Source organism: Sminthopsis crassicaudata, chromosome 6 (genome assembly GCF_048593235.1).
Source record: "Sminthopsis crassicaudata isolate SCR6 chromosome 6, ASM4859323v1, whole genome shotgun sequence".
NCBI lineage: Eukaryota > Metazoa > Chordata > Mammalia > Dasyuromorphia > Dasyuridae > Sminthopsis > Sminthopsis crassicaudata.
The window spans coordinates 71,674,031-71,697,226 of NC_133622.1; the positions used below are offsets into that span (position 1 = coordinate 71,674,031).

General features: G+C 34.5%; 1 protein-coding gene across 1 annotated transcript in view; it reads left to right on the forward strand.

The window, feature by feature from the left end:
• The window catches only part of SMARCA5 (SNF2 related chromatin remodeling ATPase 5), a 44,539-nt gene that overhangs the window by 12,931 nt on the left and 8,412 nt on the right, over positions 1 to 23,196 (forward strand). Inside the window, exons 4-17 of the mRNA XM_074272989.1 lie at positions 97 to 197; positions 665 to 765; positions 2,937 to 3,116; positions 4,753 to 4,908; positions 4,992 to 5,123; positions 11,158 to 11,226; positions 15,757 to 15,866; positions 17,108 to 17,334; positions 18,755 to 18,876; positions 18,966 to 19,118; positions 19,726 to 19,858; positions 22,294 to 22,442; positions 22,584 to 22,703; positions 22,948 to 23,058. Coding sequence (XP_074129090.1) covers positions 97 to 197; positions 665 to 765; positions 2,937 to 3,116; positions 4,753 to 4,908; positions 4,992 to 5,123; positions 11,158 to 11,226; positions 15,757 to 15,866; positions 17,108 to 17,334; positions 18,755 to 18,876; positions 18,966 to 19,118; positions 19,726 to 19,858; positions 22,294 to 22,442; positions 22,584 to 22,703; positions 22,948 to 23,058 — 1,864 coding nt within the window. The remainder of the gene's footprint in view (positions 1 to 96; positions 198 to 664; positions 766 to 2,936; positions 3,117 to 4,752; positions 4,909 to 4,991; positions 5,124 to 11,157; positions 11,227 to 15,756; positions 15,867 to 17,107; positions 17,335 to 18,754; positions 18,877 to 18,965; positions 19,119 to 19,725; positions 19,859 to 22,293; positions 22,443 to 22,583; positions 22,704 to 22,947; positions 23,059 to 23,196) is intronic.

Sequence of the window (23,196 nt, forward strand, 5' to 3'; positions counted from 1 at the left end):
CATGTATAGAATGGTTTTTTCTGTTAGAATAAACAATATAGGGAGTTTTTCTTATGAATTAATTTTACTTTAAAACTCACCCTTTTTCTTTTATAGTTATAGGCATCGTCGAACAGAACAAGAGGAAGATGAGGAGCTGTTAACTGAAAGCTCCAAGGCTACCAATGTGTGCACTCGATTTGAAGACTCCCCATCATGTGCGTGGGATGGGAGAGGGACCAAGATCATGGGGAAGAAGTTGCAGTTCTACATTTTTATTTCTAGAAAAGAAACATTTAGTCATTTTATGTCCTTGGAAGTACCATTTTACGTATTTAGGAAATATGTGAACTCTCTGATTTAGGTTTTAGATTGACAAAGTTTTTAACTAATTTTAGTGTATTTAGTTTCATTTGAAACTGCTAAATTTCATTGTAATGAGTGTTGCCTGTCTTTATACTCAGTTGGAAACAATTTTGACTTTTATCTGAAGATAAAAGAATAACAGTAATATAAAAAGCAGCCCAGGTGGGCCTTTGATTAATTAATCTCCTGGTGCTATTGTCAATGTAGATATTTTCCCACCTGGAATTAATTTGTTATAATTAGTACCTCTACAGACTAGAATAGCTTTTTTCCCCCTTTAAACTTTATAATTTTTTTTCCTTTTGTGTGTCCCTCTTAGATGTAAAATGGGGTAAACTGAGAGATTATCAAGTCCGTGGATTAAATTGGTTAATATCTTTGTATGAGAACGGAATCAATGGGATTCTTGCAGATGAAATGGTATGTTCTTGATAATTTTTAAATGAAGCCTTAATTTGATGTAAACATTTCTAAAAGTATAAGATATTGTTATAAAGCTTTAAAATTTAGATTTATTATTCATTATAATCTAAAATAACAAGTTTGTAATTAGTTTGCAGTCTGGTTCAAAACTGAATGTATTTAAATTGCATAAGCCAACTGTGAAGCAGTTTATTTAATAACTTTGATTTTTTTAAGGAAATTTATATTGGAAACAATTTTTTATTTTCTAGAAACTTAGGGTATTTTGATGCAGACTTTGTATTATTTCTTTATTGTAGACTTACCTAGAATGTAGCTTATTTAATTTGTTAGTTATAAATGATGATTTACCTAATCCTGGCCTTATCAGTAGAGTGCAAACTTTGTTTTTAAGCCACTTTTCGATTCTTTTCTTAAGCCAATCAGATAGTAGTAAGGAAAGCATTTTTGAGATATACAATGTTGTCTCAAATACATGTGCATTTTTAAAATGACTTTAATATGGTCAGATTATCATGATCAATGATAATAACATGAATGTTATTAATGTAATTTTAAGAAAAATTTGGAGTCTTAGCTTTGTTCTATTGAATTACATAACCTGTATTAGCTTAAAATTTTGGAGCTCCAATAGCTCTAAATAGGCATCTGATTCTGAGAGGTACAGGAATGTCTGCAGAATTTGAAGACATAGGAATAAGATAGACTGGCCAAATATGTGCTAGACTAAGGAATTATCCATACTTGTGGGTTTTGGGATATGTGTGTGGTATTAGATTTTTGCCCTAGAATTCAAAAGATGATGTTCCAGGTTTTATAGCAAGATGTAGAAAAGCTGTTTTTAAATCTTAATTACATATACTATACTACATATAATATTAGAAATTTTGGTTTGTGCAAGCATATGCTAATTATAAAAATAAAATGACCACTCTTTAAATTTCCTTTAAAAGGAAGTAGTTTTGGGGGGTGGAAAAGTTAAGACCACTCACATTTTGGCTATTGCAAGTGGCTACTTGAGTTTTTTAGAAGAAACAAAAAAACTGACCAACTTTGATTTAGGGTTATTTATCTTTTCATTTTTCCATATCCACTTAATGTACCTCTTACTAAAATTATTTTAATGTTTTTTTAATTAATTTTTAAATTAATGTTTCTGATTATAGGAAATAACTAGACAAGAGAAGGGAGTGGAAAAATTGCAGTTATTTGATATACCTATCAAATAGCTCAGTAGTACATGTGAAGGAAAACATTTTTCATTGGATGTAAATATATTTTATTTCATGACTTCCCCTTTTGCCTATTCCTTCCTGATGTTCTTTGTCATTTCAATTTTGACTTGGTCTTAACTATATAGTTACAAAAAGAATTGTTTATGAATTGCCTAAAAAAACCCTTGAGGCCTTTGATAATTGGAATGATTGCTTAATTTCAACTAAGTGATTAATACTGTGAGCCACAGTTTCATGATTCTTTTGGGAGCTAAATTTATCTCAGGTTCTGAATAAATCTTTATCAGGAATTACTTCACTAGGAAGTCATAATTGTATGGTAGTCAAAGCCTGGGACTAACTAGTTTTTGAGTGCTGAATATCAGGATGTATTTGGTACAAATAGATTTAGCTTAATATTTAGTTTTAGGTTTGAGGAACTTGGTGAAGACTAGGGGATTTGCAATCAAATATCAGTTATTTTCTTCTAAGGAGAAAAGAGAACATAAGAATGAATGATATGAAGTTACTAGATTTCCCTTTAATCCTTAGTTTTCTTTTCTAAACCAAATGATTATACTTAACCAACAAAGAATAAAATTGATAAGAGTTTCACTTTTTCTTCATTATCTCTGTAGCTTGTAAGTTATTGGCTTAGGTACATTTCATTTATGAGGCATCAGAAAGGAATCCAGGGTTCTAGATAATCAGGTATGTACTAGTAAGTAGTATTATTGACGGGGACAGCTACATGGTACAGTGAATAGAGCACTGGCCCTGGAGTCAGGAGGACCTGATTTCAAATTTGGACTCAAGACACTTAATACTGCCTAGCTGTGTGACTCTAGGCAAGTCACCTAAACCCAATTGCCTCATCCCCCCCAACAAAATTAAAGAAAAAGTAATATTATTGATGGTTTTAGATGTTTTGTATTTAATCTTGGATATTTTTAGGGCTTGGGAAAGACACTTCAAACAATTTCTCTTCTTGGATATATGAAACACTATAGAAATATTCCTGGCCCTCATATGGTATTGGTTCCAAAGTCTACTTTACATAACTGGATGAACGAATTCAAGAGATGGGTGCCAACGCTTAGATCAGTTTGTTTGATAGGTGATAAAGAACAAAGAGTAAGTATCAAGTATTGTATTGAATTTTTGTTACTAAGTAACTGTCTTAATTCTGCTTCTAAGAGGAAAAAAAATCCCCAAACTTTTAATCAAAGAACGTTTTATGTATTAGTGGGCTTTTAAACAAATAGTGCAGCTCTGGAAAAGAATTGTTGACAATTATAGAGCTTGGGTAGTAAGTGTATGGGGAAGGCATTAGCATCATGCCAGAATTGAGCATGCGTAGTCATTGAAAACTTGTATAATGTAATGCAGTCTTTTCTTCCCCAACTGTTTACGAGAAAAGTTCAGATGATCCGACTTATTGCCTGATGTCTGTAATTCTTCACAACATCTCAACCTTCACTGTGACTGTTGAAGTTTTCTTCCCACATAGATCTTTGTCTTCTGAAGAAGGGAAAAATTATCACTTTATTTATCTAAGGATTTAATTTAAGGGTCATTCTAATGACTCTTTTATATCCCATAATTGAGGATATATTCTAGTGGATAGTCTGCTGGCTGGGCTCAATTTTGTTTCACTCACTAAGGTTTGACTCTGAGAAAGTCACTTAACTACAGCAGTGTGCCATAGTAATTAGTTTGCTGGACATAGTCATATGAAAGATCTGGATTTGAATCCTGTCTTAGATACTTAAAAGATCCTTGGCAGGTCATGTAATTTCTGTGTAATTCTAGTTTCCTCATCTATTAAATGAGAGCTGTTCTTAATGATTTCTACCTTAGGTCCTTTCCAAGTTCTTAATTTGTGGTCTCTTCCTTGGTCGTCTCTCTCCTAGTGCACATTGCTTAAAAATACATTCATGTTCAACTTAGAATTTTTATGTTGGAAAAATCTGTCTATGTATTTGTGTACACATTATCATTTCCTTCTTTGTAAATAAATACATTATAATCTTAACTATTCCAAAAACTTTTTTCTTTTGTGTATTTAAAGCCAGTTTAATTTTTCCTTTTTTTCTCTCCTTTGTTTATTGCTCTGATTTGGAGAAGAAAATCGAGAGAAAGTTTTGTTCTAAATCTCATCCATCCCAACAATTTTTTTCCCTTTGAAACTATAACTTCATTTTTAGCAGGTATTTTTGTTGAATGACATGAGCATGCAAAGAGTTAAGGGAAAAGAGCAGCAGCTTGCCATTTACAAGGAAGAGTAGAAAATAACACTCATTTATCCATTCCACTTTCTTCCTCATTTGAGATTCTTCTCTCTTTCCTAAATTTCAAGGCCCTACATTATATTTCTGATACTGTGGTATGGCCCTTACAAGTTGTGTTTTTTTTTTTTTATAGATGTCTTAATTCTAAATATGTAACTGGGGAAAAAATAGAAATATAAAGTATGAAATTAAAATTTACAAATTTACTTTTTCTCAAGTACATGGCTTCCTTCACAACCATGCTTAGGGATTGTTGTAGTACTTTTTAAGGAATAGAAGAAATTTCTATAGGAGGAAGCAATTTTGGAAGTAAGTGGAATGAGAATCCCAAAAGATTAATAAAGATACCAAAGTGACAGGCATAGGACCTAGATAATTCTCTTGTGTTACCCAAGCAACACCCAAACTTTGTTTTAGAAATTACAATAATGGAGAACTATAAAAATGTTGTTTTAATTTTCATCTCTCTTGCTGCATAGGCTGCCTTTGTCAGAGATGTATTATTACCAGGAGAGTGGGATGTATGTGTAACATCATATGAGATGCTTATTAAAGAGAAGTCTGTTTTTAAAAAATTTAATTGGAGGTACTTAGTCATTGATGAAGCTCACAGAATCAAAAATGAAAAATCCAAGGTAAGGTCTTTAGAAAATTATTTGTTACACTAAAGATTTTTTATGATCATACACAATAATTTTTTTTTTTTTCCTTTTTCTAGTTGTCAGAAATTGTAAGAGAATTCAAGACTACAAATCGACTACTGCTAACAGGAACACCTCTTCAGAATAACTTACACGAACTCTGGGCGCTTCTCAACTTTTTGTTGCCAGATGTTTTTAACTCAGCTGATGTAAGTTTTTCTAGGAATTAAATTTTGGTAGGAGAGGCAGCATTGTCTAGTGGTTAGAGGACTAATCTTGTGTGAGGAAAGTTTGGGTTCAAACTCTTCCTGTGACACTGGAATCACAAGCAAAGCACTCTGGGTGTTCTAGGCAATTCTTTTAAGATTAAAAGATATAGGAGGAGCAGCTAGGTGGCGAAGTGGATAGAGCACCAGCCTTGAATTCAGGAGGACCTGAGTTCAAATGTGGTCTCAGACACTTAACACTTCCTAGCTATGCAACCCTGGGCAAGTCACTTAACCCCAGCCTCAGGAAAACAACAACAACAAAAAGATACAGGAGTTGCCTATCTGCAGAGGATTTCCACCAATACAAACAGGTTCATATTGGAACCATAAAAATTTTGATTAGATGAGTCAGAGGGTACCTCTGTGGCCTTTAATCCGGACCATACCTGTACCTGACCCTTTGACGACATGTCAACTTGTTAAAAACCCTTCGATTAGGAGGAAATATTACCTCATGTACATTCCTTTCTACTTTTGTATAGCAGTCACAAGTAGGAAGCTTGCAGGAAACTATTTGCTTTTTTTTTTTTTTTTTTTTTTTGCAACTTGTGAGCATTGTTACTTTGGGACCAAGTAAGAGAAGTCTCTTCCCCGTGACAACATTTTCATTCTTGAAGACAGCTGATGTCTTCTGTAAAGATTTTCAAGCCCAGTATCTCTCTTGATCCTCATATTGCTTCATCTTAATACCAACAATCTTGCTTGCCTTTCTTAGGATGCTCTAGAACTGTAATAATTTTTTTTTAAATTTGGCACCCAAAACTAACCCAGTTCTCTATCTGTTTGAGCTAGATGAATTCTAGAATTTTGTTAGGGTTTAGAATTCAAACTTGGTGCCCTGCAGTATGCAAATTTTTTCCTTTCCATTTCTGAAAATTGGGGTATTTGCCTTTATACAATCATGTGGTAATCCACCTTTTCTTTTATTACCTGATGATAATAGTACATCTAGGTATAATGACTTAGGTACTAGATGACATTAGTTACAAAATTCTTACTGATTTAGATCTCAATTCCCCAGTAGTTGTTTTTCTTCTATCATGTCTAGTCTAGAAGACAAGCAAAATTAGAGTTGAATATTTTTGCATTTAGTGTGTTTTCATTAATTCCATCTACTTCTGGTAGCCAATGAATGTAAAAAGTCCTTGAGGGAAGCATTTCAGCATTTGAGAGGATCTTTAAGGGAACAAAGGCAAGATTCACCTGGGATAAGAAGGCATGAATGGGCTTTAGTCTTAACTGTTGGAAGGAACACTGATTTCAGTACACAAATCTGTTGAAGTCTTTTTGCTAATTGTTCTTTTAGAAGTTTATTTAATTTTTATTTTTGAATTTTTTATTATTATTTTTTTTTTCCTTGAGCCATCAGAACTTTAGTCCTGTTTGACTAGTTGGCTTAGCTGTAGAATTTCAGGCTGTTTAATGCTACCCTTTGTTAGGATATACTGTCCAATCTTCCTTCCTTCTGTAACAGATTATTAGTTGGAAGATGGATTGAGCACTTCTTCCTAAGGACAAGACAATATTAGTGACTATGCTTTGGGAAGAAAGAGCTCCAGCAGATGTTTAGATAAGCTGAATCCTCTTTCGTTATATTTCTGTGCCAGGAAGGGATCTGTTTGTTGCAGGCTTCATCCTTTTTTCTCTTTTCTGTACAGTCAGAATGTAGTGTAGTTTAATGAGAATATCATTTAAGTTTCTGTTTATCTTCTCAGATACTGTTTGTTCCCCTGTTTCTTATGAATGTTGTAAATCCTCATGGAGTCTTTTCTCTTTGCATATATGTCCCTCCACCTTTACTTAATCCATACCTTTCTGGCATTTGAATCTAGTCATACTCTCAAATTTCAAGTAATATTTCTATGACTGGGATTGTCTCCTTGCTTTAGAATTTATAATTCATCTTGTTTATTACTCATACTTTGTATTTGTTTACATATACCTGAGGCTATTTATAGATTTTTTTCCCCCCCCTGGGAATTTCTGGGCAGCTGTGCTGCTATTCTCCCTACATGGTAGCTACTTTCTATTGGCAGTTTTATTCTTTTTCAATTTAAAGCCTTTTTGATTCTATTTGTAAATCTCAAAATAAATACATTCTTTCCAGCACTTATTAGATATTAAAATTTTTCCCAGAGCCTGTCGCCAATATTTTAACCTGTGAACAATTAATCCAAAAACTATTCCAACGTAGCATTTTTTAAAACTAATTGTTTGCTTTCCTTAGCTGTTATCTTTTTGATAGCTCTTGACTTTCATTTACATTGGGGATGAAAATAGTACCTATTCTCCTTATTTGGGTACTTACCCATAACATCATAATCTTCCAAAGTTTATCTTTGGAGCCCTTTTGGCTTTATCATTTCTTCCAACATGAATCACAGAAATGAGTAATAGCCATGTGGTTTGATGAGTCTCGGGAGTTCTCTCTGTGTTAGATATGTTGCCTGAGGAGACAGCAGATATTCCCAAGTTGATTTAAAAGACTACATCAGTACATCATTAGGGGAACTACCAAACCCCACTACTCATTGTCCTTTGATAAGTACTGGATGCTATATTTCTTTTTTTTTTTCTTTTTTTTTTTTTTTAATTATTAATTTTATAATTATAAATTTTTTTTTACAGTATATATGCATGACTAATTTTTTTTTATGACATTATCCCTTGTATTCATTTTTCCAAATTTTCCCCTCCCTCCCTTTACTCCCTCCCCTAGATGACAGGCAATCCCATACATTTTACAGTATACAGTGTTACAGTATAGCCTAGATACGATATATATGTGTAAATCCAATTTTGTTGTTGCACGTTAAGTATTAGATTCCGAAGGTATAAGTAACCTGGGTAGATAGACAGTAGTGCTAACAGTTTATATTCACTTCCCAGTGTTCCTTCTTGGGGTGTAGTTGTTTCTGTCCATCATTGATCAAATGGAAGTGAGTTGGATCTTCTTTATGTTGAAGATAGCCACTTCCTTCAGAATACATCTTCATACAGTATTGTTGTTGAAGTGTATAGTGATCTTCTGGTTCTGCTCATTTCACTCAGCATCAGTTGATGTAAGTTTCTCCAAACCTCTCTGTATTCCTCCTGCTGGTCATTTCTTACAGAGCCAATAATATTCCATAACCTTCATATACCACAATTTACCCAACCATTCTCCAACTGATGGACATCCATTCATCTTCCAGTTTCTGGCCACTACAAAAAGAGCTGCCACAAACATTTTGGCACATACAGGTCCCTTTCCGCTCTTTAGTATTTCTTTGGGATATAAACCCAGTAGTAGCAATGCTGGGTCAAAGGGTATGCACAGTTTGATGACTTTTTGGGCATAGTTCCAAATTGCTCTCCAGAATGGCCGGATTCTTTCACAACTCCACCAACAATGTATCAGTGTCCCAGTTTTCCCACATCCCCTCCAACATTCATCATTATTTGTTCCTGTCATCTTAGCCAATCTGACAGTGTAGTGGTATCTCAGAGTTGCCTTAATTTGCATTTCTCTGATCATAGTGATTTGGAACACTCTTTCATATGAGTGGATATAGTTTCAATTTCATTATTTGAGAATTGTCTTCATACCCTTTGACCATTTATCATTTGAAGAACGGTTTGATTTCTTATAAATTAGAGTCAGTTCTCTATATATTTTGGAAATGAGACCTTTATTAGAACCTTTAACTGTAAAAATATTTTCCCAATTTGTTACTTCCCTTCTAATCTTGTTTTCATTAGTATTATTTGTACAGAAACTTTTTAGTTTGATGTAATCAAAATCTTCTGTTTTGTGATCAATAATGATCTCTAGTTCTCCTCTGGTCATAAATTCTTTCCTCCTCCACAGGTCTGAGAGGTAGACTATCCTCTGTTCCTCTAATCTATTTATGATCTCGTTTTTTATGCCTAAATCGTGGATCCATTTTGATCTTATCTTGGTATATGTTGTTTAGTATGGATCCATATCTCATTTCTGCCATACTAGTTTCCAGTTTTCCCAACAGTTTTTTTCAAATAATGAATTTTTATCCCTAATGTTGGTATCTTTGGGTTTGTCAAACACTAGATTGTTATAGATGTACCCTTTTTTGTCCTTTGTACCTAATCTTTTCCAGTGATCTATTGGTCTATTTCTTAGCCAATACTAAATGGTTTTGGTGACTGCTGCTATATAATATAGCTTTAGATCAGGTACACCTAGACCACCTTCATCTGATTTTTTTTTTTTTTTTTCATTAATTCCCTTGAAATTCTCGACCTTTTATTCTTCCATGTGAACTTTGTTGTTATTTTTTCTAGGTCACTAAAATAGTTTCTTAGGAGTCTGATTGGTATAGCACTAAATAAATAGATTAGTTTGGTGAGTATTGTCATCTTTATTATATTTGCTCGGCCTATCCACGAGCACTGAATGTCTTTCCAGTTATTTAAATCTGATTTTATTTTTGTGGCAAGTGTTTTGTAATTTTTCTCATATAATTCCTGACTTTTCTTTGGTAGATGGATTCCCAAATATTTTATACTCTCAACATTTGTTTGGAATGGAATTTCTCTTTGTATCTTTTGCTGTTGCATTTTGTTGGTGATGTATAAAAATGCTGAGGATTTATGTGGATTTATTTTGTATTCAGCAACTTTGCTAAAGTTGTGAATTATTTCTAGTAACTTTTTATTAGAATCTCTGGGGTTTTCTACAAGTATACCATCATATCATCTGCAAAGAGTGACAGTTTGATTTCCTCATTATCTACTCTTATTCCTTTAATCTCTTTCTCGACTCTTATTGCCGAGGCTAGCATTTCTAATACAATATTGAATAGTAATGGTGATAGTGGGCAACCTTGTTTCACTCCTGATCTTACTGGGAAAGGTTCCAGTTTATCTCCATTACATATTATGCTTACTGACGGTCTTAAATATATGCTCCTGATTATTCTAAGGAATAGTCCGTTTATTCCTATACTCTCAAGCAGATGCTATATTTCTTGATAGCACCTATTGGATCTATATCATTATTCTTTGGAAAATAAGATGCTTTTTCCTTCTTAGAAAGTTCAGTGCTATGATTGATCTCTTTTCCTGTAATAGAGTGTGTAAGCTCTTTTAGAGTGGGAATTCTTTTATTCTTGTGTTTGCATCCTCAGTCAATGGTATTAAAATTTTTGCTAGGGCAGAAGTTTGAGACTTTGTTACCATGACCAGGCATGTGATTGGTCTATATTCTCAGTTTGTTTTTTTCCCATGAATCTTTGGTGGTTTGTCTTAGTGATGAACTTTAAAAGAATATAGTAGCTATTCAATCAAATCTGACAAAGTACTAATTTTAAAACTACTTATGATATGAAATAAAGATTGGTAGTCTTTAATTTCACTTTTAATCACTTGGTTTAAATCTGACTAGCAGTCTTCTGCCTAAATAGACTAAGTTGACTTTAAGAATGAAATCAGGGGTAGTGAGGAGGTGCAGTGGATAGAGCACCAGCCCTGTAGTCAGGAGGACCTGAGTTCAAATGTGGTCTCAGACACTTACCATTTCCTAGCTGTGTGACCCTGGGCAAGTCATACCCCAATTGCCTCAGCAAAAAAAAAATAAAAATTGGGAAATTCCTCCCCCTCCCCCCCCCCATGGAGCTAATTAAAAAAAAAAACAAACTTAGGGTATTGCTTTTCTAATATTATTTAGTTTTAGTTGACAATAAATTTCTTGACTTTTCCCACTAGTACTTCTCTGAAACGATATTTAATGGCATAGTAGTATACATCTGTGGAATTTAGAAACATTCTTTTAGTGTTTCTAAGAACTAAGTACTACTGTATAAAATGAGAGGTTTGGATTAAATGACTTCTAAGTTTCTAATCCTAACTAGTCCGTGAATCTAAATTATTGGGCTAATCACTTTGGGGGGGAGGTCAGAAAGCTACTTTTTTTGTTTATTTCGTATCTATGCTTTTCTTTGTTTTGTCAAAATAGGATTTTGATTCATGGTTTGACACAAATAACTGCCTTGGGGATCAGAAGCTAGTTGAACGTCTCCATATGGTAAGTAGAGGATCATTATTTATTTTTTAATAATAGTTCTGCAAATATCTAAATGAAATAAAAAATGAAACCAAGAAGACTTGGTGTAATGGATGATATATTGTGCTTGAAGTCAGAGAGGCCTGGGTTCAAATTCCACCTTTGATGATGAGTGATTCTTGATCAGTTTACTTAATGTCTGTGTATTTTTAAACACCATAAAGCTGTGAAAGTCAAAAGTAATCTAGGAAAATGCAATGCTGCCATAATCAGTATGTATGCTGTCACCATGACAGATCCTGGTAAAGTCAAAGAAAAATTTTATGAAGACCTGGAGGCTCATTCTCAGTGTGATTAAAGAGGATAAGCTCGTAATTTGAATTACTTTAATGCTAGAATAGGCACAGACTATGAGATATGGCAAAGAGTCTTTAAGAGGAATAAAGTTGGGAATAGCAGCAATTATAGTGACTTATTGGGGAAGACTCCTGTAACTTAGGACCTTCTTTTCCCCAGCAATATCTTATGTTTACTTAAATGTAAGAAAACTGTGTGTGTATACTCTCATAGCAAATGACTGTCATTGTAAAGAGAAATGACACATGGGACTTGGGAGGATAGAGGTGGTAGGTGGTGCAGAATACTGGTGTGATCATAGACTTGTTCTCTGAGCAAAAAAATTCACATTTGACAAAAGCAGTATCCCTAAAGTAAGACCAGACGATTTAGTCAATTGTCAGCAGAATAGAGTACTTGCACAGACAGTTTGTTGCTAATTTAGAAATAAAGCTGAGCTTTTAAAGATTTGGTGTACAGCACTGCATTTACTTATCTGGGTCAGAACACTTAAAAATATTAAGATTGAGGAAATTCAGAAGCTGCTAAATAAAAAACTAGAACTCTTAGGAAAAAAACTCGGGAATTTGAATACTTAGAAGGTAGAAGGATTATTCTGTCTCTTGGAAGTCAGTGTTTTAACTCGATCAAAAATAAAGTGCAAGTGAGGTTTGGAGAGATGCTGGCTTTTTGACTCAGTATGAAGGTAGATGAAATTCAGATTTACACCAATTGTAACCATGTAAGGTTAACCCAAGATAGATTAACTGATGTCTATTTATGGGCTAAAGACCTATATTGTATTTCAAGTATTCAACACTGATGGAGCCATGCTGATTGGTGATAAGTCCTAGAGATAGACTGAATATTTCCATTGTGTTCTCACAAACCTTCATTAATCAGTGCCAATCATTGACTATATAGCTCAGACTGAAGTCAGTCTTTCTGTAAATGAACTTTGAACTGAATAAGAGGTTTTGGATGACATTAGAATTCTTTCCTGGCAAAGCACCCTGTGCTGATTGTATTCCAGCTGAGATTTGTAAAGTATGGGGTCCATTGCTCCTGTCAAAGCTGACTGAAATCCTCTGGGTTTTATGGCAAGAGGAGATTATTCCTCATGAGTTCAAGGATGCCTCCATTGTCCATCTCTTTAAAAGAAAAGGAAATAGGTTTTCTTGCTATAATCACAGGTGGGGGGGAAGTAGTATGGAGTAGGAGGGGTGGGTCTCCCTCTGTTTCTTAATCATTGCTGGCAAAGTTCTTGCTAAAGCCCTTAATAGATTGATCCTTTACCTGGAAGAAGATCATTACCTAAGAGTCAATGTGGCTAAGGAAAGGGAAGAGTAATGATGGATGTAATGTTTGCTGCCTGGTAACTCCAGAAGAAATCAGAGGAGCAGAGCAGAATATCATCTGTTGATCTCACCAAGTTGGGGACTTGTGGAAGCTGCTGCTAAGATTTGGTTGCCAGGAGAAGTTCAGCATACTAACTGCTTTCCTGGTCCTGGACAATGGGCAGTGTTCTCCAGCTCTCCGCCAGTTGCCTAGAGAGTCAAGCTGGGCTGTGTGCCCGCTCTGGGGCTTTATAGCTTGTTTTTTTCAGTGATGTTGTCAGATGCCTTCAGTGAGGGTAAAATCAAAAGCATCAAGGTCAGCTACCATGATTTACCATAGTCATTTACCATAAAGTATTTAGCTTGAAAAGGCTCTAAGCCTAGTCTAAAATGGAGGGAGAGCTGATGTCTCAGTATGGATAGATTCTCCACTGCTTGTGCTGATTTTTTTTCCCTGACAATGCCAAGAACATGGCTTTCCCACCAGCCAATATTGCACCATTTGTATGTTGAACCGTTGGTTATAACAATTAGAATGGTTTTGAATGCTTTGGATAAACTCACATACCTTGGCAAAATGCTTTTCAGGGATGTGCACATAGATGAGATTGAAGCATTCATTGCTAGAGCAGGAAACTGAAGGAAAAAGCAGGAGAGAAGAGCCATCGGGCTATCTGCCCACCTGCTCACAGAGCACGTGTGATGACCTTGTCTGCTTATTGGACACTACTAGTGCCATACTAGGAAATTGAGTCATTTCCATTAGAAGTGTCTTAGAAGATTCTGAAGATTGCCTGCCAGGGTGCAGTACAGGATATTGTACTGGATGTGGAAGTCCTTTCCGGAGCTGAATTGCCAGGTGTTCAAACTCAGCTCTGATGGGCTGGCCATGTTGTTTGAATGCCTATAATGTCCTATAAGCATGTTTGCTTATAGGACTGTTGTATGGAGAACTTAGAGGCAAATGCTCACATGGAGGTCAGAAGAAGCAGTACAAGGACTCTCAAAGTCTCATTGGGGAACTTAGGAATTGATTGTATCCAAGAAGGTGTTGTGCTCTGTGAGCCAAGTAGAATTACAGTAGCTCAAAAGAAATGTGAGGTGTGCAAATTTAAGAGATGTCTCAACTCCACACGTTCCCATGGACTTTTTGTGTCTAACTTGTGGTAGAACCTTCTGAGTTTGGTCACAGTTGGATCCATTTTATCTTGACCCCAACGTAGTGATGCCATCTTTGTCTTCTTCACGTGTGGAGGATGACAACCAATTAGTATCAAGCAACTCCTTAAGAGAGTCAGATTAGCCTGTGTTATTGGGGTATTTCCCACACTGAGATATACTCCAGATCTTTTGTGCATTTGCATATGGAGAGTGAAAAGAAGTACATGGTATGGTTACTTACTGTGTTGATTAAGAATTCAGGAAGAGAAGAGATACTTTCTTTTGCTAATCTTAAAGCTTCAGATTTATCATGTATCTTATAGTTTCTTTATCTTAAAAAAGGAAAGGGAAAAATCCTGGGAGATAGTCTTCCTAAAAGACTTGATCATAGGCTAGATGTGACTGACCAGCAGAAGTGTTTATTGTGATGTGGCCACCAGAAAATCTAATGTGATGTTAGATGGCATTAGCAGCACTAACCAACATGGCATGTTGGCAACAGGTTTGTTCTGTTTTATATTTCTACTTTATATGTATTTGCTTCATGTATGTTCTACTTTATGTATATATGATCAGCCCTGCTTGAAGTTTTGGGTTCAGTTTTGAATGTTACCCTAGGAAGACATAGAGAACCTTTATGGTGTGTTTAAAGGATTCAGAATTGGTATGGAGAAGTCTGCTTCCCTCTCTGAGGCCTGCAGTGTATGAGGTCTACTCAGTTGTCTCTTAGAGCTCCAAATACTCTGACAGAAATTGTTATCCCTCCTATAAAATTGTTTCATGTGGGTTGTGTGTTCACTTAACACGTTGAGGTTGTTTCTACAGAGAACAATGTGATTCTCAATAACAGCAAGTTGATTTTGATTTTATCTTGTTTTAATCTAGCTCAATGTCTGGCACATTAGAAGAAGCACTACAAACATGCTTATGGAATCGATGATTCCAGAGATTTGAAGCTATTATGTGGATGTTAAGTGAAAGAATTAGGAATGTTTAGCTTGGAGAAAAGAGCACTTGTGGAGATTTTTTTTTTTTTTTGAATATTTAAAATTCTATTATGTAAAGGAAAATTAGAATGGTTAGAAAAAGGAATGAATTTGCCTTTATGAGGTGTAGTAATTTTAGAAATTTTGAAACATAGTTTAGGTGATGCAGTGGATAAAAATGCCAGGCCTGCAGTTAAGAACTCATTTTTTTGAGTTCATCTGACTGCAAGACACTTAGAAGCTGTATGACTCTGGATAAGTCACTTAACCCTGTTTACCTCAGTTTCTTCATCTATAAAATAAGCTGGAAACTGTTCCCACTATTTTTGTCAAATGGGATTATGAAGAGTGAGACATGATTGAAATGACTGAATCACAATTTTATCTTTTATGATTGGTTGTGTATATAAGAAACATTTTGAGTGGGTGGAACTTTTTTTAGAGATAATTATATAGTCCTATGCATAGCATGCATGCTACTTTTCAATAATAAAATTTGTCAAATTATTCCAAAACCATTTTTCTTCACCTTTTTGGTTTTTGCCATCTTACTTATACTTAGGGCTCTTATGAGAAATTTTTTGGCTACTTCCTTATATTTAGATAAGTCACCATTTCACATAGGACATAAGAAAATGACAAAAGCTCTGTGATTTTTTTTTTTTTCCAGTTCAAAATAGTTGCTAGTAGTAGAGAGTAAGACATCATTTTATTTATGTTTTTTCTTCCAGGTTTTGCGCCCATTTCTCCTTCGTCGAATTAAGGCTGATGTTGAAAAAAGTTTACCTCCAAAAAAGGAAGTTAAAATTTATGTGGGTCTTAGCAAAATGCAAAGAGAATGGTAAGTGATTTGAGACAATGTTGTTATTACATATGGTCTTTTACAATTTTCTGCGTTTTTTTCCCCAGATAATGTCCTTATGGTTTACTGCAGCAGCAACTGTGTACTTTTTTTTTTTTTTTTTTTTTTTTTTGAAAGGAGTGTAATCTGTTTGAAAAGCAATCAGTCTTTTAGGATTAGAAAACAAATAATATAACCATCACCCAAATGGAATTTTAATTATATCTTATTCATTTGATTGACCATATCATCTATATATTGAATGCTTTTGCAACAATCTTTAAAGGATCACATATGAGAAGTTCATTTGATTTAACAGAAAAAGCAAATTTTGGATTAGTACATTTAAGTGGGAAAGTGAATTTTTATGCTCTTACAATGCTTTCATTTCATATGTATCTTCCTACCTTTTTTGCCCAGAGCACCATTTCTTTTAATAATGACAATCTGGGGGGAAAATGAATTTCAGCAAAAACCTAATCAACCAATCTCCTGGATTTGATAGTCAGTTGTGCTAGATTCCACACCCACAATATTTCTTCCTTCCAAATGCACGTGAAGGTGGAATGTGTGTTTTCTCATTTCTTAGGGCATAAACTTGGTCATAATTTCACAGCATTTAGCATCATGAGGTTTTTGGCTTTTCATTTACATTATCTTTTCTTGATTCTACTTAAACTTTTCATTGTACTAACTACTTCTGTTAGTACTAACTGTACTTCTCTTAATATTTGTATTGGATCAGTTTCAAAAAACCAAAAATTGTGCCTGCTTTGCTCATTTTAGTATTTCTATAAATCTATCTTGTTTTTGCCTTTTTTCCTCCAAAATGCTTCCTTTAAAATTGGCTTCTAATTCAGTAAGCATTTGTTGATTATCTGTATCTACTATGTATTTGGTATATTAGTGTATAATGTGAAAATTAAGTTTAAAGAATATGTTTGGTATATAAAAGAATAAGGAAATCAAAGACTTAGATTACTGTTAACGGTTAAGTTAAAATATCATGAAAATGTTTAAGATTCTGGCAATCGAAGATGCATTATACCAGCATTTTGTGGTGAAATATAATTTAACACTGATTTCAATCCTACTGATAACACATTACTAAGTTTGACATTTACAATGGCTAGTTTCTTACTGGAAATAAAAAATTATTTAGGAATATTTGTAACAGAAATAAATGATAAACAATGAAATGTTGGGAGAATTAAGCTTACTGATAAGTATTTTCTCTTTAGGTACACACGGATACTAATGAAGGATATAGACATACTAAATTCTGCAGGAAAAATGGACAAAATGAGACTCTTGAATATCCTAATGCAATTGAGGAAATGTTGCAACCATCCATATCTCTTTGATGGAGCTGAACCTGGGCCACCTTACACAACAGATATGCATCTCGTTACCAATAGTGGCAAAATGGTTGTACTAGACAAACTTCTTCCCAAGTTAAAAGAGCAAGGTATAACCACTGTAGATAATTGTTTTAAAGTTCCAAAGTTACTATTCTATTACTATTCTGTAGTTATTTTTGTGAAGTTGTCAGAATAGTATAATAATAGGTGGGTATTTAAATTAGCATCATCATTCAAGTGAATCTATAGTTATTAGAATATCATTTATTTACCTTTGCACTTTGTAGAATTATGGTAAATTGTTAAATCTGTATGTTCTGAAAGCACTTCTTTGAAAGCATATAACATGTAGTGAGTGATTATTGCAGAAAAAATTGGAATGAGACATGTTTCTTTGATGCTAGCTCTATGATTTTTTCCCCCCTCCCTGGGCTCTTTTTTTTTTTTTTTTTTTTTAATGGCAAATGAAGCTTCATAATCACTTTAATCAGATTCATTTTATAGAGAGCTCTCTGGATAGATTTTCTTTCAACTTGCAATTTTTTTTTTTGGGGGGGGGGCAAAGTATCTTAAAAGTTTTTCTCATCATACATTCTGTCATGCTTGGACGTTGGTATTTTTATGATTTAGATGTTGAAAGTATGTAGGGGATCTGTTTTCTTTTTCTTTTTTTCTTTATCCTTTACCTCTGGGACTTACTCCAGACATTGACACATATAACTTGAGATTGTTTTTTCCTCCTACCTGACTGCAGTGCTCATATGAGAGGAGCACTGTATTGTTGGGTCAGTCATTATTGAACTTGAAGAAAAGTATATGACTTTGATGGAATAGGTGAATATGAGAGGTGAAGATAGTTGGGATATGAAATACTCACTGGACTCATGAATCAGCCCCCCCAAAACATTGAGGGTACTTAAGCTTTTGGGCTTTGAGTAAAAACTGTTCTCTGGTATGGGAAAAGTCTCGTGTGTTTAGTGTTGTAAGAGATAGTCAAATTATATGGGTTCAAAAAACATCCTGCTTTGGTGGGGAGGAGGGGAATGGAAGACTGTAATTTACTCCCTTCTAGTTGTGATATAGATCGATGGTGGCTTTCCATTATAAAGTTTTAGAGAGTTTCCTGGTGCACTTGTAGTTAAGTGATTTGTCCAGGTTCACACAGATAGTATATGTCAAAGGCAGGACTTAATAATTTGTAATATAAAATTCATAATGAGAATGTAATGGATTGCATGCATATTTTAGTTGCTATAATGGTCTTTTTTTTTTTTTTTTTTTCCTTCTTCTTCTTTTGGCTGAGGCAGTTGGGATTGAGTAACATGCCCAGGGTCACACATTTAGTGTCAAGGTCAGATTTGAATTCAGATCCTCTTGACTCAGACTGGGGCTGTTACTGCTGTGCTACCTTACTGCCCTGTTAGTCATATTTTGAACTTTGTTGTTATAGTATCTATTTAACATGTTACATTTGAACATTTTGCTGCTTTTAAGAGGTCCTGATTGAAGTATTGTAATCTTCAACAGATTCAAGAGTACTAATCTTCAGTCAGATGACAAGAGTATTGGACATTTTGGAAGATTACTGCATGTGGAGAAACTATGAATACTGCAGGTTGGATGGACAGACTCCTCATGATGAGAGACAAGTGAGTTAAATTTGATGGGGAAAGGAGGGAGAGGATATTCTGTGACATGATTCCATGATTATTTTTTGACATTATTTTATTTTACACAGGATTCCATCAATGCATACAATGAACCAAACAGCTCCAAGTTTGTTTTTATGTTAAGTACACGTGCTGGTGGTCTTGGGATAAATCTTGCTACTGCTGATGTCGTGATCTTATATGATTCAGACTGGAATCCACAAGTTGATCTTCAGGCTATGGTAAAGACTCATTCATATTCATTTCCCTGAAACTGTAATGGAAATACTCCTTACAATATCATATGCTTTATAGTGCTTAAGTTATGTTTTGGTGGAGAATTTCCTATTATAATGGGGGAAACTTATTTAGTAGACTTTTCCTGACATCACTTTCATGAACAACAGTATTAGGGGGAAGGGTTACTTTTGAATTTTTAACTTATCTTTAATAGAAAAAATAAAATTTTAAACAGGGATAACATGAGATGAAGCTTATATTTTAAAACAATTTTTTTGTTAAATTTTGAAAGTTAAAAAATTAAAGGAGTCAAAATTTTAATTGATCTTTAATAAAATTATTGTAAATAATTTTGGGGAATCATAATTTTTATAGTATATTATCTCAAGATTTATTTTTTTCCAGTGAAGACTCTTAGAACATTTGTTTTAAGGAATCAACTAGTGATGAGCTAGAGGTTTTTGTTTTTGGAAAAGGAACATGAAAATATGTTATAGATTTGATACAGAAAAATTTTATCATGTAAGCTAATAACTACACATTCAAGCATTATCTACATACATTTTTCGCAATATGCCTTTGGACATGTATATTTATTTATTTGTTTAGGATCGAGCACATAGAATTGGACAAACCAAGACTGTTCGAGTATTCAGGTTTATCACTGACAATACTGTGGAGGAAAGAATAGTGGAACGTGCAGAGATGAAACTTAGGTTGGATTCAATAGTCATTCAGCAAGGTATGTATTATGAAATTCTAAGACTTTCTTTGATGGTTTAACAAGGTGGAAGTGTTTCCTAGGACTATTTAATTTTTAACCATTTGTAAATGAATTGTTAAGCTAACTTGCCAGTATTATGTCTTAAGTATCCACTGTGTGCTGATTGTTAAAAGTAATAGCAAAAAACCCAACGATAACAAAAATAACTAAACCTGGAAGTGGTTTGTGTTCTCTTGGAGCTTAGAATATAATTGGGGATTTGTTGATGTTGATATTTTTCCTGATCTGGCTCCTTCAGTGTTTTATCTCATTGGCTCACTGTCAGCTCCCAGGACTGATGCTACACTGTCCTGCAGCAGCCAGTGAGAGTGAAGGCTACTGTCAGCTAGAGCCAGACCCTGCAGGGCAGTACCCTCAATTAGCCGGTATTTCAATGAATGCTAACTGGAAGGGTTTATAAGTGCGGAGGTTATGGAGAGCAAGGTGGGGTCAATGAAGCACTTATTAAGTACCTGGGAATGCAATTAAAAAGGGGATAATTGTTTTTTCAGAAGCTTACATTCTGGTAGGCTGATACATGATAATAGATAAATGTGCATTTGGTAAAACCCTTACTAGTTTTAGGGGCCTTGAAAGCAGCTGGTTCTGGAGAGTGTCCAAGAACGAGAATAGAAAGTCTTTTGTATGAGGAGCATAGAGGAGCTAGTGTGGCTAGCTCATAGAGTAGAGAAGGGGTGATGTCCAGTGAGGTGGGGAAGATAAATTGAGACCAGATTTTTATAGAGCTTTAGTGAAATTAAATGGAAAGGTTTTTGTTTTATCCTAAAAACATTAGAAAGCTTGATTGAGTCAGGCAATGACATAGGCTTTGTTAACACTATGTTTAATAGACTGGAACAGTGACTTTTAGCATAGTCTAGGTAAGAGGCAGTAACAGTTGGAATTTAGATGGTGTCTGTGAGTGGTGAAGGTGGATATAACTAAGAGAATGTTTGGAGTGAGGGAGAGTAAGAATTCAATTTGAGGATTGGGTGAATGAAAGAAGAGAGCATTTGGACAATGAAGATAATGAGTTCAGTTTTGAACATGTTGAGTTGGAAATGTCTCCCAGACTTTCAGAAATGCCTTAATAGACATTTGGTAATAAGAGACTGAACCTCAGGGAGAAAACAGTAGGACTGGATCCTAATACAAGAGATGGTGCTGAGGTGGAATTGATAAGATTTTGCATCTGATTGAATGTGTGGATGTTTCCTGGTCAGAGTGACGAATTTAGGATGAATCCTAGGTTGTAAATGGGTGACTTGAAGATTGTTGCCTTCAGATGAAATCTAAAATCAGGAGGAAGAGTGGGTTTAGGAGAAAAGATAATGGGATCCTATTTTAGACAGTGGACTGGGAAAGATTTCCTCAGTTCCTGAGGTGGTGCCATATGCAAACATTTCTTGTAAAATATGTGTTTGTGAATGAATTATTCTTAGTTTCTGGACAGAACTAGTAAAAATATGGTGGAGCCTATTGTTGAGGAACTATTAAGTGGCAAAGGAATTTTAAAGAATGGACTTATCAGTTATGTGGCAGGCAGCTGGCATTTATAATAGATTCTTGGGCAGGGAAATGGCACAGTGTACATGCTATCTTATGGAGAATGGCATGGCTGCAAGAGACTGGAACAAAGAAGGAAAAATGGTGAAACTGATAGATGCCTTTGAACCTGTAATCTTGCATTTTGCTTTTATATATTCATTTAAATCAGTCGATATTAAGCCACCTATTTATGTTCAAGGCAATGTGCCAGCTATTGTATAAAAGAAAAGGAAGTATAAGACAGCAACCTAAAAGAGCTGTCAACTCTGATTGGATCAATAATTGGAATATTTAATTGTACGTAAAATGACAGAAGTGTTGTCAGATGAGTGGTATAGATGCTAGGTTCTGTGAAATCCCAAGGAAGGAGAGGTCTAATAGACTGAACGTTCTGTAAAGGTAGGAGGCCGGGTCTTTGAATATTAGATTTGCTTATATCTAATAAAAATTTTTTTTTTAAAGCTGTTAACTTTTTTTGTTTTCAAGGCATATTTAAAATTGAAGTTTAGATTTGGTTATTTGAAAATAACTTTACTACTGAAATGTACAGGACTTTTTGTCAGCAGGTAGTTAACTTTTTTTTTTTTTCTTTTTGAGGCTGGGGTTAAGTGACTTGCCCAGGGTCACACAGCTAGGAAGTGTTAAGTGTCTGAGACCAGATTTGAACTCGGGTCCTCCCGAATTCAAGGCTGGTGCTCTATCCACTGTGCCACCTAGCAGGTAGTTAACTTTGTAAAAGTTAGCCACTGTGCTTCATAAAAGTAATAGAAAACTAATTTTTTGTTTAATTGAGTTTTTTCTTAGTTTTTTTTTTTTCTCTCCCTTTTCTGTTTTCTTAAAACCATACTATATGCTTTTTTCTTTAGGAAGGCTTGTAGATCAAAATCTGAACAAAATTGGGAAAGATGAAATGCTACAGATGATTCGGCATGGTGCGACACATGTCTTTGCCTCAAAGGAGAGTGAAATTACTGATGAAGATATTGATGGTATTTTGGAGAGAGGTGCAAAGAAGGTGAGTCATAAGTTGAATAAAGCATATGAATACTTAAAGTTTCAGAATAAAATATTTAATATTGGAGCAGGCTTAGCTTTCTAAAGATTAGTGTTTTCACGTTCTTAGTCTTTTAATGAAGTTGGTTTTGTTCTCTCACAGACTGCAGAAATGAATGAAAAGCTCTCCAAGATGGGTGAGAGTTCACTGAGAAATTTCACAATGGATACAGAGTCTAGTGTGTATAACTTTGAAGGTGAAGACTACAGAGAAAAACAGAAGGTAACTTGAATTGTATTTAGCTAAATGAAGGTTGACTCATTTTATAGAAATTTTAGGATATTTACTGCTACATGTAACATTGAAATCCATTTTATTTATATATATATATAAAATGGATTACACATCAATGTGTATATATATGTATTTTAATTAGGTATTGAAGAATTAATAGAATTTGGATTATATTTTGAAAAAGTTATAAAACTCAGTGCTTAAATTGTGCCATTAAACTTTTCTCTGTTAGATGGCATTCACAGAATGGATTGAGCCACCTAAGCGAGAAAGAAAAGCCAATTATGCTGTGGATGCGTACTTCAGGGAAGCCCTTCGAGTCAGTGAACCCAAAGCACCCAAGGTGAGCCTATTACTGAATCCAGGCAGACTATGAAGGAAGTATACTGGGAACTGCATGTGGTCTTGGGCTATTAATGAGTGAATTAGAGAAATTCCAAATTTTAGGTGGGGTGGTCATCAAATTGACAGATGACACAAA